We start from the raw sequence: 17720 nt of genomic DNA on the forward strand, positions 1-17720 counted from the left end.
AGAGCATGGAAGTTAATTTAGCTTGTGGTTAACAGATGAAATTCAAAGAGGCTAGGCTGATTTACCTATAATCAGTCCATGCCATTATATAAGAATTCAGCTGCTTTATGGTTTAAGGCATTCTGTGGGCTAGCCTGCAATCCTGATTACAGAAAAATGCATTTTATAGTTTACAACTGGAAGGAAGTATGGAGACCCTTGAAATGAACTACCTCTTTTCCATTCCATTTCCGTTTCTTCTGTATCCTTAAGGCAATTGGGAACTTAATTAGGTTTCTTAAAAAAACTGTGGAGCCTGTGGTATGAAAGACTGACTGAGATTTACATCAGCGCTCAGTCCTCTGTCATGGGACATGTCCCCTACTTTTCCTTCTCAGGGGAATCTTTCTTCTGAGCTGCTTCCTCTTTATGTCCTGATGTCATACATTTTTTTCTTCAGGGAAATTGTGTATCCTTGGAGTAAGACAACTGTTTGCATGTCTCGGATGTTAATAATTAAGAAATTTTGAAAATCTTAAGGTGTTACAGACTAAATGTTTGTGTATCTTCAAAATTCATATGTTGAAGCCCTAATTCTGAGTGTGGCTATATTTGGAGATGAGGACTCTAAGGAAATAATTAAGATTGAATGAAGTCATAAGGGTGGCTGTGGGGAGTCAGTCCAAAAAGGATTGGTATCCTTATAAGAAGAGACACCAGAGGACAGCCCCAGTGGCACAGCAGTTTAGCGCCGCCTGCAGCACGGGGTGTGATCCTAGAGACCCAGGATCGAGTCCTACATCAGGCTTCCTCCATGGAGCCTGCTTCTCCCTCTGCCTGTGTCTCTGCCTCTCTCTCTCTTTCTCTCTCTCTCTCTGAATGAATGAATTGAATGAACAAATAAATAAATAGATAAATCTATCTTAAAAAAAAAAAAAAAAAAGAACACCAGAGAGCTTACTGTCTCTGGCAAGTGAGGAAACAGTGAAAAGGTGGTCATCTGCAAACCAGGAAGAGCACTCTCAACTTGATCTTAGATCATGCTGACACCTTGATCTTAGACTTATAGTCTCCAGAGCTATAAGAAAATTCATTTTTGTTGTTTAAGCCACCTAGTGTGTGGCATTTTGTTATGGCAGCCCTAGGAAACTAATATTGCAGGATCATAAAGCTACCATTCCTTGTTTTCAAATGAGACAAAAATCTTTTGAGTTTTCTGTTTGGACACTAAGACTTTTACACTACCTGGTGCATTGTCCCCCAATTTTATGGGAATGTTTAAGTTAAGATAATGTATGTCAAACCAGGTAAAATATTTTATAGCTGTTAAATAAATAGCATGAGACAATATGGCTGGTTGTTTCAAGGTTACACTCTGAGCACCTACTGTAATCTCTTCTTCTTTGGTGAAATGTATCATACTTTCAGGAGAACATGTAAAACAAGCATACACTTAAAAGGATAGTAGACAAGTGTACCAACACCCAGATTAAAATAGAACGTTGTTAATAACTTCAAAAGCCCCTGTTCATCCTTCCTAAAGGATTAACCCTGTTCTGTGATTTGACATCCTTCCCTTGTTAATACTTTTTAACACTGGAATGTATTGTAAAACAATATATTTTTAGGTTTTGCCAGTTTTACTTTCATTTAAATATATTCTTCTTTGATTTTGTTTATCAAACATTCTATTTTTAATGTGGATGCCAGTAGTTTATTTATTTTTACTTGGTATAATCTTATATTGATATGCCATTATTTATGTATCCATCTACTATTGGGTAATGGTGATGCTCAATTTCTTACTGTTAAAAAGTTATTAGGAATCTTTTATGTACACATTTCCTGGGAGTACAACTGCTGGGTCATAGGAAAGGCTCTGGACCAGAAAGGGAATGTCGAAAGTGTCTATTTCCAGATGGTAGTAGTAACAAGCTATAGGTTGTTTAAATTGAAGAGAAGTGTCATGCTCTAAGCTCATGGAAACACAGGAGGAAAACAGGAGCTCCAGAAAACTAATTTACAGGCTTATTCTGCTCAGCACTGTGTTATTCCTTACTCCATTCTCAATTTAGTACTTTTAGGTTAGCTGTGAGCTTAGCTGCCAGATTTTCTTCCAGAAGGAGGCTGTGCAAGCAGATAACAATATTCAACAGCAGTCTAACATAATTACAGATACAAACATGAGCACACAAAGTGGAAGAAGGGCATTCAACTCAATAAAACAAATAACAGTCAAATAGAATAGACAGAATTTTTTAATAAGTCTAACAGAGAGAGACCAGAGGATTTTATAGTCATAAAAGTCAACTAGAAACCTTGCTTGGGAAAAATTTAGAACTCAGTAAATGTGCAGAAAAGGTGTCCTAGTTTCTGAAAGATCAAGTGGAGAAATTTTCCCAGATGTAGTGTAAAAGGTAAAAGGAAAAGTGTGGTGGATAAAAAACCATTTAAATATAGACACAGAGCCATCAGTTTTAAGTATGTCTAAAATATTTTCAGATGGAGACAATTCAAGGGACCTTTTAAAGGAAATAATGCAAAACCATTTCTCAGAATTTAAGAAAGACAGTGTTAAACAAGATTTTGGTGAACTTGAAGAACACATGCCAAGAATAATAAAAATTCACAAATATTCCAAGACAGAAACTTTGAGTTCTGCCAGCTGATGTATCACTAGTATAAAGAGAAAACATAAACACATTTCAAATATTCAGAGACAGAATTGACCAGCAAGAAATCCTCTCTGAAAGAATTAAAAGTTGTACTCTCTCCAGGAAGCAGAAGAAAGAATTCAAGAACTATGATTCAAGACCATTGGTTAGCAAAGGAAATGAAAAAGACATACTATTAAGTTTGAATAAAGGTCTTTTGTTTTAAAAAGAGAACTGCAGAAAAGATCTGCACACAAGATGGGGACAGAGTGGAGAGAAGAGTGTAATAAGTTTAATTTCTATCTGCCGGGAATGCTGAGTAAATCTAGATATTTTTAGAAAAGTGGAAGTATATATTTAAAAATTCAGGGAAGTCCCTAGGTGAATAGAAATACAGAATACAGAACTTTTACACACACAAAAAAAACAGATAATGTATATAGAAAACCCAGTCAACAAAAGGCAGGTAAGAGGACAGAACAGCTTTGTGGTATTTACAGATAATAAAGTAATATGACAAAATATGACAAGGTCAACTGAAAAATATTTGTCCATATTTTATCATTATTTCTAATTTCTAAATTTTTCAATTATTCTGCTTCCTAAATGTTGTCACAAAGGCACAAATATAGTGAGAGGTCATATAGTAAAGATAAATGAAACAAATCACAAAGAGACTTGAATGTCAGCACAAGGGCTTGGATCTTAATTTGTTTTTTAGTTTGCTGTTGGAATGGTTTTTGAGTAGCAAAGTGAGGATAAGTGGCAGCAATATAATAAAACAAATAAGGGCAGCCCGGATGGCTTAGCGGTTTAGCGCTGCCTTAGCCCAGGGTGTGATCCTGGAGTCCCGGGATTGAGTCCCACGTCAGGCTCCCTGTAGGGAGACTGCTTCTCCCTCTGCCTATGTCTGTGCCTCTCTCTCTCTCTGTGTGTCTCATGAATAAATAAAATCTTTAAAAAATAATAATAATAAAAACAATACAGGGGGCCCTTAAAGTTTATGTATAGGTCGAATAGATTTTCAGGAGATGAATGATCTGAGCACATGTACTTTATTTAAGATATATATTTTTCACACCTTAACATCTAGTAAGGACTTAGAATTGATGGTATATCATAGTTTGATTGACAACTTTTCCTTTTAGTGATACATAAAACAGTCCTTTATATTTTTAAGATTTATTTTTAAGTAATCTCCATACCCAATCCAAATTCACGACCCTGATATCAAGAGTTGCACGCTCCATCAACTAAGCTAACCAGGTACCCTAATAAAACAGTCCTTTAAAATATTTTTACAGAAACAGGGGCACCTGGGGTGGCTCAATTCGTTGAGCGTCTGACTCTTGGTTTTGGCTCAGGTCATGAACTCAGGGTGATAAGATTGAGCCTCGTGCTGGGCTCTGTGCCAGGCAGTGGACCCTGCTGAAGATACTCTCTCCTCCTCCCTCTGCTCCTCCCCACCTCCCCTCTGCCTCCTTCTCAAAAAAAAAATTAAAAGATATGACAATATATAGTGGGATATCCTGTATTGGATTCTCAACAGTGAGGAGACATTGGTGGAAAAACTAGTGAAATCTGAAATATGCTCTGTTTAGTTAGTAGTACAATACCAAGGTTTATTAATTTTAGTAATTGTTCTATGCTTATGGAATATATTAGCATGAAGGAAAGCTGGGCAAAGGGTATGCAAAAAACCATACTAAAATTACTTCAAAACATTTAAAAAATGAGTTTTAGGGCAGATGGCATCTTAAATTCAATGAAATACAGTATGTAGATTTTGAAACAAAAATATGTAGATTTTGCAAAAAGAGACATAACTAAAAATAAAGCTAGAGGAAGCAGTTAATGGAACAAGAACCCAGAGAATGGTATCAAGAGCACTATTGAAGAGTTCATGTTGCAAAGGCGTGTCATTGTTCTCTTTAAGATTGGGCAGTTGGGAGTGAGAAGAAAGAAATAAGAGAGAAGTGACCTGATCTCAGTAAAGATTGCTAAGGTGACTATATGCAGCTATGTCCTGAAAGGGGCTCTTTTGGCCTCTTTTGCACAATGTAGAGTACATTTATTTATTTGTTTTATTTTTAAAGATTTGTGGGTTTTTTTGTTTTTTGTTTTTGTTTTTATTTTATTGAGAGAGTACAAGAGAGAGCACAAGCAGTGGAGAGGAAAAAGCAGGGGTACCTGTGGAGCAGGGACCCCAATGTGGGGCTTAATCCCAGGACCCTGGGATCATGACCTGAGCCAAAGGCAGGTGCTTAACTAACTGAGCCACCCAGGTGCCCCTGTAGAGTACATTTTAATGAGGCCGCTTTTTTGAATTGCACTGGTACCGAGCCATTGTAGAAAGCAGTAGAGATGAATTTTGGAATTGTAGAAAAGTAGAAAATGGAAATCTATTTAAAATAACAACTTGACAAAATTCGTATTAAACTGTATAGATGACTGTGATTGCTGTAGGGGGAGTAAAAGTAGTTTCCTTCATAAGCAGTTTTTAAAAATTCTGAATATTATAGGAATATTTATGCTGACACTATCTCCAATCATTTCCATTTGTAGCATTTACTGAGTTACTGTTATATTTGCATTTGTCAACAAATTTAATGTTTTTTAGTTACTTTATATATTTTCTACTTGCATTTTAAAAGATTCTCATTTTGAGTATGTAGGAACTTTTTTTCACCTTGATTTTTTTTTTTAAATTGAAGTACAGTTGACACACTTTCAGGTATATAACATGATTTGACAAGTTTGTATATTATGCTATGCTCATCACAAGTGTAGCTACCATCTGTCACTATACAATATAATACCGTTGACTGTATTCCTTATGTTGTACCTTTCATACTCATGACTTGCTCATTCCATAACTGAAAGCCTGTATCTCTCACTCCCCCTTTACTCACTTTGCTCCCCCTACCGCGCTCCCCTTGGCAACTACCAGTTCGAGGAACTATGTCTTTCTGTATATCTTAGCCAGATAGACAAACATGAAGTGCTCATTAGGCATATATGGAATACTGGCAAGAAACATGCAGATTAAAATTTATGTGTTTATAGGATAAAGGGAGCAAAACAATGGGTTAAACCATGTGAAATTGCTGGTAGCTTGACTACTTTTTTCTATACAAAGGGCAGTTTCATACATTTAAACCCCTCACAAAGTGACCAGTAGTGAGCTATTGATTTCTCATATTTGCAGAGCTGAATAGCATTTTGCTCTTTTCTTTAAAAGAAAACATTGTTTAAATTTTAAGCTTTTAGTGCTGGTGGGGAACCACAGCAATTATTTAATACTCAAGCTTTTGCCTTAGTATAAACTAGTGATGCATTGCAAAGAGAGACAATACAGAATCCTTATGGATCACAACAGTAAATATTACAGTGACTTTTTTGACATTTGCTATATTACAGTCCTCCTGTCAGGCGCCAGAGAGGAAGAAGGGATCGTCTGTCTCGACATAATTCCATTAGTCAAGATGAAAACTATCACCATCTCCCTTATGCACAGCAGCAAGCAATAGAGGAACCTCGAGCCTTCCACCCTCCGAATGTATCTCCCCGTCTGTTACACCCTGCTGCTCATCCACCCCAGCAAAATGCAGTAATGGTTGACATACATGATCAGGTACAGTAACAGAATGTCCAGGAAATACAGATGCTAAAAATTGGTGGCAGTTTATTGAGGTGATTTGTTTTTTGTTGTAAGTTTCTTTTTTAATTTTACCTAAAAGGAAATAACTTTCCCTAAACTGAAGCTGTTTTAGATAAGTTCATTCTTCTTAATTTAAATTCTACACAGCTCAGAAGAAAGTTGAACTTTAAAAAATTAGGAGCAAGGTTATGAAAGCTCAGAATGGCTTCATGTATTAGTTGGTTGGAAATCACTGATAACAATATTAATTGAAGATAACAGGCAGCTGGTGTTTTGAATATGCATTTCTATTTCCCTCTCCCCCCGATTTCTTCTAGAATAATTCAGTAGGCAAGACCGTAGGGGTGCATCCTTGCTGATAGGTTTCCATGGGTCTCCAAAGAAACAACAGGTAGAAGACTTCATTTCTCTTTGTACCTGCCAGGAACTGAGGGACTAGTCAAGGAGAGGGTTTGTCAGTCTTCAGAGCCTCAGAATAAAGACCAGAATTGCTTGGATTTCTGTAGAGTTTCTGAAGTCAAAAACATCACAAATCTAGATACACCTAATAAACTTGCTGAAAATCTTTCAAGTTTATAGACAGGAGAAATTAACAAAGGAAAGAGACTGAGACTAGTATCCGTTTTTTTTCATCTGCATTAAATAATGGGAAACAATGAACAGACTGTACAATTGATAGAAAATAATTGGTAGAAAATCTCTCTCCCAGGCACCATCTTCTGTCAGACATCTTCTACCGTATGTTAATGAAACACTTCAAAAAATTGATCATGGAATAAGAAGTTCAAAAAGAAAAATTTTTCTAGGCTGCATTCTTTGTGATTGTAATCTGATAAAACTATAAATCATAAGTTTAAAAATGATTTAAAAAATGACACTGAAATATTTTTTTTGACACTAAAATATTTGAAGCAAGATTTTAATTAAGGAAAATACCATTCAAGTCAGTGAGTAATGCCTAAAACTGTTTTCAGAGAAAATTTTATAAACCTTCCTTATTTATTTCAAAAATTGAAAATTGCTTGAGTAATTACTCAAACTGAAAAAAATAGAGTAAACCAAAAGGAATTGAGAATAATAAATTACCAGGAAATACAATTAAAATTAATAATATGGAAATCTTTTTTTAAAAAAGTAGTAGCACAAAACCCAATCATGGTGCTTTGAAAAATTGATAGGAATAATCACCTTGTGAGCTTGGTTAAGGAGAAAAGAAAATAGGAATGATGAAAAAGACCTATATCCACACACATAGGAAACATTCAGAGAATTTTCTTCAATTGTAAAATGCAAGCACCTGTTTTGTAAGGGATGTGGGAGCATTAATAATTCATTTTGAGCACTTAAAATAGTACAAGTGGTAAGCACTCAATTATTATTTTGTTATTAGCTATTATAATGCAATTCTACATCTAACTCTGGGGGGGGGGGGACAGAAAGAAAATGTGAAGTTCCCAAAATTGACCCAACAATAATAGGAAAATTTGAATTACATAAGTGCAAGAGCTACTTAGAGATGTACTATTAAAGAGGCACAGTGATCATCAGATGGCTTCACAGATGATTTTTCCAGTCTGTAAGGAGCACTCATGTAATAATACACAAACGATTCCAGGCTTTTCTTAAGACCAATTTTCTAAATATTTTTTGAAGCCCGTGTGATTTTAATATCAAAAGTAAATATAAGAATCCCCAAAGAACAATAGAAAAAAACCTCTCAAATACAAAGCAAGATTAGTTTCTAAATGTTTAGAAATAGTGTAGCAGTGTATCAAAAAGAATAATAACCTATGAACAAATAAGATTTATTCCGGTTGAGAAGATAGCTTAATATGAAAATATTCATATTACATCAACAAATAATAGAAAATAATGATTTTATCAAAATGTTGAAAAGTCAGTTAAAATTTAATAAAAACTCTAATACTTTAAATATAATAAGTAAAATTTACAGCAAGTATTCTAATTGGCCAGAGATCAATCAGTAACTAGAGATGTTATTTAATGTTATATTAGAAGTTCTACCACATGGAGTAAGATAATGTAGTTATGGGTATAAAACATTGAACAGAATAATTGTATTTTTCTCCTCCTCATTATATAATTGTAGAAGAAAACACAAATTCTAGTTTAAAAATTTGATACAGTGCCCAAATACAGATTAAATGTATTGACATTGGTAACTCACATCATTTGATGAATGAATACAATATGGTATATCTGTACAATGAAATATACATTCAAGAGTGTAGTGAAGTACTAATTCCTACTAAAGTAGGGGGGCTGGGTGTCTCAGCAGTTTGCCTTCCACCCAGGGTGTGATCCTGGAATCCCAGGATCGAGAGTGGCATCGGGCTCCCTGCATGGAGCCTGCTTCTCCCTCTGTCTGTGGGAGGGACTCTTGCTTCTCACTCTCTCTCATGAATAAATAAAATACAGTCTTTAAAAAAATAAGAATTCCTGCTAAATAAGACAGTCACAAAGGCCACATTTATGTGAACTGTCTAGAATAGGTAAATCCATAGAAATGGAAATGAATTGTTTCCAGTATTGTTATGGAGGATAAGCCAGGACAGAAGACAAGAAAAAGAGTGTAAGAATAAGAAAAGAACAAATAACACCAGTATTTACAGATGAAACGATCATATGCATGAAAAAGCCCAAAGCATCTTAAACTATTAGAATTAGGAATTGAACAGATGGATCAGTTACAAAAACATCAGTTGTATTTTTCTATGCCAGAATCAAAGATAATAAATTTCTTTTTTAAAAGATAGATTACCACTAAACAACCGAGAGTTTTAGAGTGTATGAGCTGTGGTGGTGATAAAGGGGAGGAGGAGAGATGCAAGTGGCAGTTATAAACTTAGAGAGCTTCCAATTAATCGCAATACGTAAACCATTTTTAGATTCTGATTGAAAATTTGATAATGCAGTTGGAATTTTGAACAGAATATTTTTAAGGATCTTTTTCTTAAGGGAGGTTGATAATGCTATTGTGGTTAAGTGTGTCTATAAGAAATACATATTAAAATATTTAGTAAAGGATGGGTTCCTGGGATTTGCTTCAATAAAATACAGGAAAGGGAGAAGTTGATGGAAGTGGATTGGCTATGGTTTAATGGTTTTGGAGGCTAAGTGATACATATGGGGGCTCATTATACTACTATTTGTGTTTGATACTATATTCAAATAAAGTATCATTGAAAAATCAAAATAATAAGTTATGAAGCAATCTTTTAAGATGATGGTCAAGATGTCTTCTATGTAGATTGTAAGACTTTGTTGAGGCAGTTTAAAGGAAACCTATATAAATACTGAAGGTTTGGCTTATAAACCTTTTTGTTTAAACTGCCCATTGTCAAAACTGACCTATGGAATATATAGAAATAACATTATCTCAAGTAAATTTCCAGTAAGTTTTTGGTGTAACTTGAAAAGCTGATTCTATAATTTCTATGGCATTTTTTTAAAGGACTTAGAATTATCTTAAGAGTGAGGGAAAGCAGGCTCCTGCTGGCTCTTTCTATAGAGTTTTATTGGAATACAGCTATGCTTGTTTATCACCTATGGATGCTTTGTACAGAGATCAAAGTACCCAAAGCCTAAAATACTTTCTGGCTCTTTAAGAAATAGTTGGCCGGAGCAGCCAGGGTAGCTCAGTGGTTTAGCGCTGCCTTCAGCCCAGGGCCTGATCCTGGAGACCCAGGATGGAGTCCCACATCAGGCTCCCTGCATGGAGCCTGCTTCTCCCTCTGCCTGTGTCTCTGCCTCTCTCTCTGTCTTTCATAAATAAATAAAATTTTTAGAAAAAGAAAGAAATAGTTGGCCAACTGGTGCTCTGGTCTAGTCCCTGAGACCAAGTGGTTCTCAAAGTATATATTCGATCACCTGGCCAGCAGCAGTAGCATCACCTACATAGTTGTTAGAAACGCAGATTCTCCGACTATATACTAGACTTCCTGAATCAGAAACTCTGGGTGTGGGACCCAGCAACCTGTTATAATGCTGGTGATTCTAATGCTAGAATAATTAAATAGGCTAATGAAATAGAATTATACAGCCCAGAAATAAACCCACACACTTATGAATACTTTAATAATAATATGGCTTCAGAGGAGTTGAAAGAAGACAAAATTTTTAATTAATGATCTGGGACAGTTGGATATCCAAATGAAAACATGAAACTGGATCCTTTATCTCATACCATTCACAAAAATCTGTTCCAGGTATTGTTAATGGCAAAATTATAAGCTTTAAAGAAAGTAAGTAGCAATAGCTTCATGACTTTATTTATTTTTAAAGATTTTATTTATTCACGAAAGCCACAGAAAGAGAGAGGCAGAGACATAGGCAGAGGGAGAAGCAAGCTCCTCACAGGGAGCCCAATGTGGGACTCAATCCCGGGACTCCGGGATCACACCCTGAGCCAAAGGCAGATACTCAACTGCTGAGCCTCCCAGGTGTTCCTCTTCATGACTTTAAAGTAGGGAAGGCTTTCTTAAGTAGAACATTGGAAGAGCACTAACTATACCTACACATAGAATTGCTGATAAACTTCAATAAAGAACTTGTGTTCATTGTCAGAAATAGATGTAAACATATAATTGTCACTTAATTTTTGGCAGAGGTGCTTAAAGGAATTCAAGGAGGGAAAGGACGGTCTTTTAAGTAATAGTACAATGATAACTGGATATCCATGCAGATAAACTGGAACCTTGGCTCCTATTTGGTATCATACACAAAATAAAGTTGGGTTCTAGATCTAAATGTAAAAAGTAAATGGGTAAAAGAGATTGTCTTCATAAGGTTGGCAAAGATTTCTTAGCCATTTAATAAAACACCAGCATATAGTAAATTTCATTAAGATAAAAAATTTCCGCTCATTCAGAGACAGTGTTTTAAAAGCGAAAAAGCAAGCCACTGCCTGCAAGAAAATATTAGCAGTATTATTTCAGGGTAAAGACTGGGAACATAAAAAGAAATTCAGTAAACATTTCCATCAAAATCAGATATAAGTGCCTGTGCACATCAGTTTTGAAGGTTCTTTATCACTAAAGCAAGAAGACAAGAAAATAATTGTGTTATATCTTAGAGTTGTATATGCACATAAGAAAAGAGTTTTTAAAAATCTAGAGTTAAGTCGGATAAGATTGTTAGATTTAAGACAGATAAAAATCTAACTTTCCTCCTAGTGCTATAATGTATTATAAAATTATATAAAGAATATATCTTTATTGGAAAAAAAACTGTACTGAATTGAGGGTAAATAAAAGAGTACTTATCATGATGAGCACAGAGTAATGTATAGAACTGTTGATCCACTATATTATAAACCAGAAACTACTATAACACTGTATGTTAACTGTACTGTGATTAAAATTAAACGTTAAAAAAAAAGAATATATCTTTATGAAAGAAAGTCATTTCTAGAAAAACAGTACTATAATACTGGAACATGTGGCATAATTTAATGAAAAGCCTTAATATAAAATTATGTGTCCTTTGTAAAAATAACAACCTTTAATACAATTAGATTTTTTTTTATTAAAGATTTTATTTATTTATTGAGAGAGAGCACAAGCATGGGGAGAGGCGGAGGGAGAGGGAGAAGCAGACTCTCCGCTGAGCAGGGAGCCAGACATGGGGCTCAATCCCAGGACCCTAGGATCACTACCTGAGCCAAAAGACGCTCAACCAGCTGAGCTACTCAGGCACCCCTACAGTTAGATTAATAAAAATCAAAACACCAATGGATTTTGAAAGTGGATAAAATTTGAGTTTATTGGGCCACCTGGGTGGCTCAGTGTTTGAGCATCTGCCTTTGGCTCAGGTCGTGATCCTGGGGTCCTGGGATTGAGTTCCACAACAGGCTCTCCACAAGGAGCCTGCTTCCCCCTCTACCTACATCGCTGCCCACCCCCCCACCCCCCCCACCCCCGTCTCTCATGAATTTTAAGGAAAAACATCTTTTAAAAATAATTACATAAGAATAAATATGTGAAAAAGGCCAAGAAATAAAATTAAAGTATAGCAATTAGAAGAATATGTCTTCCTAGATACTGATTTCTAGTAAGATACTATAGCTAAAGCAGCATGAATTTGACACAAAAAGTATTAGAAAGTTTAGGAACATACATGTATAATCTCATCAATAAAGGGAGTCACAAATTTATATTCGAGAAATAGAAATTCATGAAAGATGAAATTTACCATTAAAAGGTTAATCAGAAGATAAAACATAGACTGGAAAAATAGTTTTGTTAGACGTGACAAGCAATAGATTTGTATCCTTGATTAAAAATAAGCTATAAATGAGTACGACAGAAAACCTAATAAAAAAGGGCAGCGAGCAAAGGATAGTTTACAGAAAAGAAACTCTAAATCTAAGTGATTAATAAATCTATTACAAGATAGTTGCTCTAATTAGAGAAATGCAAATTTAAAGCAAGCTTGTTAACACCCCTCCACACCCCCACCCCCAGTCTTCAGGTAGGTAAGCACACCTGTGATACAGGTACATCTACTTTGAGTGGAGGTGCTAGGAAACAGGCCCTCTTACTCTTAGGATTGTGGCTTACTCAGCCTTTTGGGAAAATATAAAATTCACCCTATAACCCAGAAATCCCTCTGAAATAAATGAAACTACTCATATGTAAGGATATGTTCAGTGATACTTGTTTTTTTACAGTTCTATTTGCATTGGCAAAAAAGTGAAAGCAACTTGCATATCCCATTAGTGTATTAGTGATAGAACTGTGTTAATTGGAGTGTACCTGAAATATCTGGCTGATATTTCAGATACCTGAAATTTTGAGAGCTGATACTCTCAAAAGAATGAATTGACTTTAACTCTCTTGAAGAGATGTCTACAATACTAATTGAAAAAAGCAAGTTGCAGGATAATAGCTCATTTTTGTTAAGGAAAAAAAAAAGCCAAAAATATGACAACAGTTTGTGAGTAACCATATATACATATATATATGCTTATGGAGAAAGATGTTGAAGGATTATATGTTACTAACACTGTTTGCCTCAGGTAGGATAGGGGTAAGACTGGCCAAGAGAAAAAGAATTTGAAGGGGGAGTGAGTAAAGGGATAGAAGTTTATTAAGTGAGGATACAGAGAAAGCTGTCAGAAGTAAAAGGAAGGGTCCCGTCCCTTGGGACACCTAGGTGGCTCAGAGGTTGAGCGCCTGCCTTCGGCCCAGGGTGTGATCCTGGAGTCCCGGGATCAAGTCCCACATCAGGCTCCCTTCATGGAGCCTGCTTCTCCCTCTGCCTGTGCCTCTGCCTCTCTCTCTTTGTCTTTCATGAATAAATAAATAAAATCTTAAAAAAAAAAGAAGTGAGAGGGGTCCCGACAGGGATGCTAGAAAAGGAAATTATTTAACTTTTTTATTCTACTTTACATTGTTTTTACTAGTTGGATTTAAATTTAAAAGTTTTTCCTTTTGGATGTGACTAGGTATTAACAAGATACAGCTTTCATGTTTGTAAGTTTCCTCTTGAGAAAAGTTTTCTCTATAAAGGAGACTAGAAGAATTTATAACAGCAGTTCATTATTGTCCTGGACTTTTCAAGTCTTTTTGAGGATCATGTTGCATCCTCAGGTCTGTGGGTTTCATATATTATTCTTGAATCAGTCAGCTGTCCTGTACAATGACCAAGAATATTCTGGTTGAAACTGTTGGAGAAGTACATTGTGAAAATCTTTGCATCTGAGGGAGGAATCAGTAAAGACCCAGTTTTCGAATTTCAATAGTTGATTTTTTTTTTTTTTTTTTTTAAATCCAAACAGCCAAAGTTCTAAGGTTCTGTTTCTCTTTCCTAATAGCTGCATCAGGGCACTGTCCCTGTTTCTTACACGGTAACAACAGTGGCACCACATGGGATCCCACTCTGCACAGGCCAGCACATCCCTGCTTGCAGTACACAGCAGGTCCCAGGATGCTCTGTGGTTTTCAGTGGGCAGCACCTCCCCGTCTGCAGTGTGCCTCCTCCAGTAAGTCCGCAGCCCCTCTCTCTACAACAGCTGTGAGTGGGTCGCATAAGCAAACAGTTGAAGAGACTGCCCTTTGTGAAAAGCTTTTATCTCTCAAGTAAAATAGGCAATTGTATTACAACAGAAATCTCAAAGCATAATTATAATAACAGTTTAATAAAATTAGCTTAAAATTTGGTATATTTTCAAATGACATTACACATATTTGAATATCCTGAAGACAAAGCTTATGTATCAACACTTTATAATTCAACCTTGATAAAGGTTGGTTTTAGAGTACTAACATAGGACATTGAACTAGTTAATAAGTTAGCTTCAGAGGCTTTAGTGACCAACAGTAATAGTCTCAGCACCTACTGGATTTTAACAGGCACTTTGAGTGCTTGGTCTTCTGTCTCACTATAGGAAGCCCATGGTGAAAGTGATAACCCCATTTCCTAGATGATGAAATTGAAAATAAATTGCTTAATGTCACAAAGACAGTATGAAAGAGCAAAGATTCACACCTCTGTGAATTTCACAAATGAGGTTGCTGAAATCCAGAGAACTTAAATGACTTGTCTAAGGTCTTCAAAGTAACCTACTTTGCTAAAACTAAATATAATCCTAATATCCTCATTTAAATTTGAGATTAAAAGGAACACACAAATAGCAACACTAGTTTAATTGGTTAATTTATCCCAAGCTTGGTTTCTCAGTGATGGATTATGGAATCAGTGTGCTAAATTAGCAGACTAAAATATTGAGGAACATAAGATATTTAGCTGTGAGTTGGGCTCTTAATAAATTTTAGAAATTAATTATTTTTTATAATATTGAAAAGGGAGTTTCTTAGAAAGGAAAGCAATAATATCCACTACATCTTGAGTTAAGTAGAACAACCTTCCTCTTCTCTGCAACACTTTTCACCCCATTTCATAGGTGTCAAAAAACTGAGGAAGTTAGATGCTTTTGACTGATATGTCAGAACTATATAAAATACAGAACAATTACTAGTTACCAATATTTTACTGATAAATGCAAAAATACACTTCTATTTAATTGTTAATAGAGGTTATTAAAACATTTTGGTATGATTTGTGAGGGATATGGCAATGACATTTCCATCTCAGTGTATAGATTTTAAAAAATTATTATTACTAGTTATATATTCTGATACATTAAACAACAAATAACAATTTCTTTTACAGATGCTTCAAGCATGTTCAGTTCAGCACTTACCAGTACCATATGCTGCGTTCCCACCCCTTATTTCTAGTGACCCATTTCTTTTACATCCTCCTCACCTTTCTCCCCATCATCCTCCTCATTTGCCACCACCAGGCCAGTTTGTCCCTTTCCAAACACAGCAATCACGATCGGTAGGTATCTACTCTTATGTCTTTAATTTTCAGAGAATGTGTAGACCTAAGAGGCAGATTAATAGATATAATTTGTTACCATTTAAAAACTATAATTTAGCCATTCTTCTCGTTCTTAAAAGAATTAGGGAATTCACAGACATACAAATTAATATAGACATCTTTACCTAAAATTATCTTGGTTTCTTAATTCATTCTTTCTTTCTTTCTTTCTTTCTTTCTTTCTTTAATTTTTCTAGTTATTTTATATGTCTCATATATAATTTAAATTTGTTCCCTCATATCTGTAATCCTTCAGGAAGTAAATCTGAAGGAAAATTCAGTTCTGTTTTATCCTTTTATAAAGTATTTCTGAAATGGAAAATGAAAGTATTATAAAATTGTTTATAATTGCTACAATAATCACATTTGTTTAGTCAAGTAAATTTCTAAGCCTCAAATGTTTTTTTGTTGTTTTTTTAAGTCCTGTTTTTCTACTATATTCTAATGAAAAAAATGAGACATCTATTAACATAATTGATTCTCTCTTGGGACCGGAATGTAACTGAGATATATTATTTGGGGGGTGGAGTTGGAAGAGATATAAGCACTGTAGAAGTAGAAAAGGGAGCACAGGAAGGAGGCCCAGATGTTTTTTGGACAGGCCAAGTTAAACATCTGAACCACCAGGTATTGAGGGAGAATAGGAAAGAGAACTGGTTATGAACCATATGAAATGGTTAGGGGAGAAGATTTCAGTCCTGTGAAAGGAACCTGACCATGTATTCTAGCAGAATCTAACCATCCTTTACCAAGGATTTATGTACCATACTGGGTCTCAGGTAGAGGTGAACTTAACCTGGCTGCTCTCCTGAAAACTATAGAAGCCAATTGGGACAGAAGTTCAGCTAATCAAAAAGTTAAAACTACTCCTATAAGAAAATCCTTTATTAGAATCAGGACAAGATTGATGCCAGGATTTTCCTTAGCTTCCAATACCTGAGAATTCAAGGTTAAAACAAAATTTAGCCATTACTTATATTTGAGTTTGGAATCCTTTAAAAGGTCTAGTCACATAGCCAAATCAGAACTTAGGTTCACTTATGTTGTCATAGTGTCAGCAGTTGGGATTTCTTTCAAGCATATATAAGCTCCCAAACTGTGTTTGAATAGTGAATAATGTGTTGTCTAACTGCAGAAGGAAGTCAGACTAATCTTTAAGAATACATGTTCCTAAGAGAATCAGATACACAAAAATACGTATATAAATGTTCATGGCAGCGTTATTCCTAAGAGCCAAAAAAATGGAAAGAGTTCAAATGATGCAGTGAATTATTTTTTCAATTATAAAAAGAAATGAAGTACTGATAACACAAAGTACAAGATGGATGAGCCTTGAAAATAATAGTGACAGAAGTCAGATGCAAATGACACATATATATGAAATGTCCAGAATAGGCAAATTTGTAGAAACGGAAGGTAGATTGATGATTGTGCAGGATTTGGGAGGGACTGGAAAAAGTGGGTAGTGAACTGCTAATGGCAGGTTTGTGGGGTGAAGGGTTGAACATGCTCTGGAATTAGACAGGGGTGATGGTTGCACAACTCCTGTGAATCTACTAAAATCTATTGAATTGTACCCCTTAGCAAGGTGATTTTTATAGTATGTGAATTATTTCAGTAAAGCTGTTGTGAAGACAACACATGCTGTGTGCTTTGCTTTTGTACGTTCAGTGTTCTTAGCATGCTTTTGAAGTAGGCTATGAATCTGTCCGTTCTATAGATAATATTGAAGTTAGCCCGTTTAGCCCTGGTTCTGATATATATACGCGCTCAGTTTCATATGTTGGAGATTAAGTGTCTGACAATTTTGTGATTAGGTCAGTGTATCATGACTAAAAAAGAATTTTAACTTTCACATCATTGACTTACCACTTTCTCCTTTTTTAAGAGAAGTTTCAAATAGTAAAAAGAAATGTATCTTTGAATGGATAGTAGAAATGTTTAAATGACATGTTTCAGAGATTTTCTTCTTGAAATCCAATTAAAGATAGGAAGATTTTACTGTAATCTGTATGTCC

General features: G+C 35.2%; 1 protein-coding gene across 18 annotated transcripts in view; it reads left to right on the forward strand.

Moving 5' to 3' along the window:
* Window positions 1-17720, forward strand: part of RNF38 (ring finger protein 38) — a 138929-nt gene that overhangs the window by 105610 nt on the left and 15599 nt on the right. For all 18 annotated transcript variants that reach the window (XM_072727917.1, XM_072727918.1, XM_072727919.1 and 15 more), the window contains 3 exons: window positions 6054-6267; window positions 14132-14299; window positions 15490-15660. In XM_072727917.1, coding sequence (XP_072584018.1) covers window positions 6054-6267; window positions 14132-14299; window positions 15490-15660 — 553 coding nt within the window. The remainder of the gene's footprint in view (window positions 1-6053; window positions 6268-14131; window positions 14300-15489; window positions 15661-17720) is intronic.

This window comes from Vulpes vulpes, chromosome 12 (assembly GCF_048418805.1).
Source record: "Vulpes vulpes isolate BD-2025 chromosome 12, VulVul3, whole genome shotgun sequence".
Classification (NCBI taxonomy): Eukaryota; Metazoa; Chordata; class Mammalia; order Carnivora; family Canidae; genus Vulpes; species Vulpes vulpes.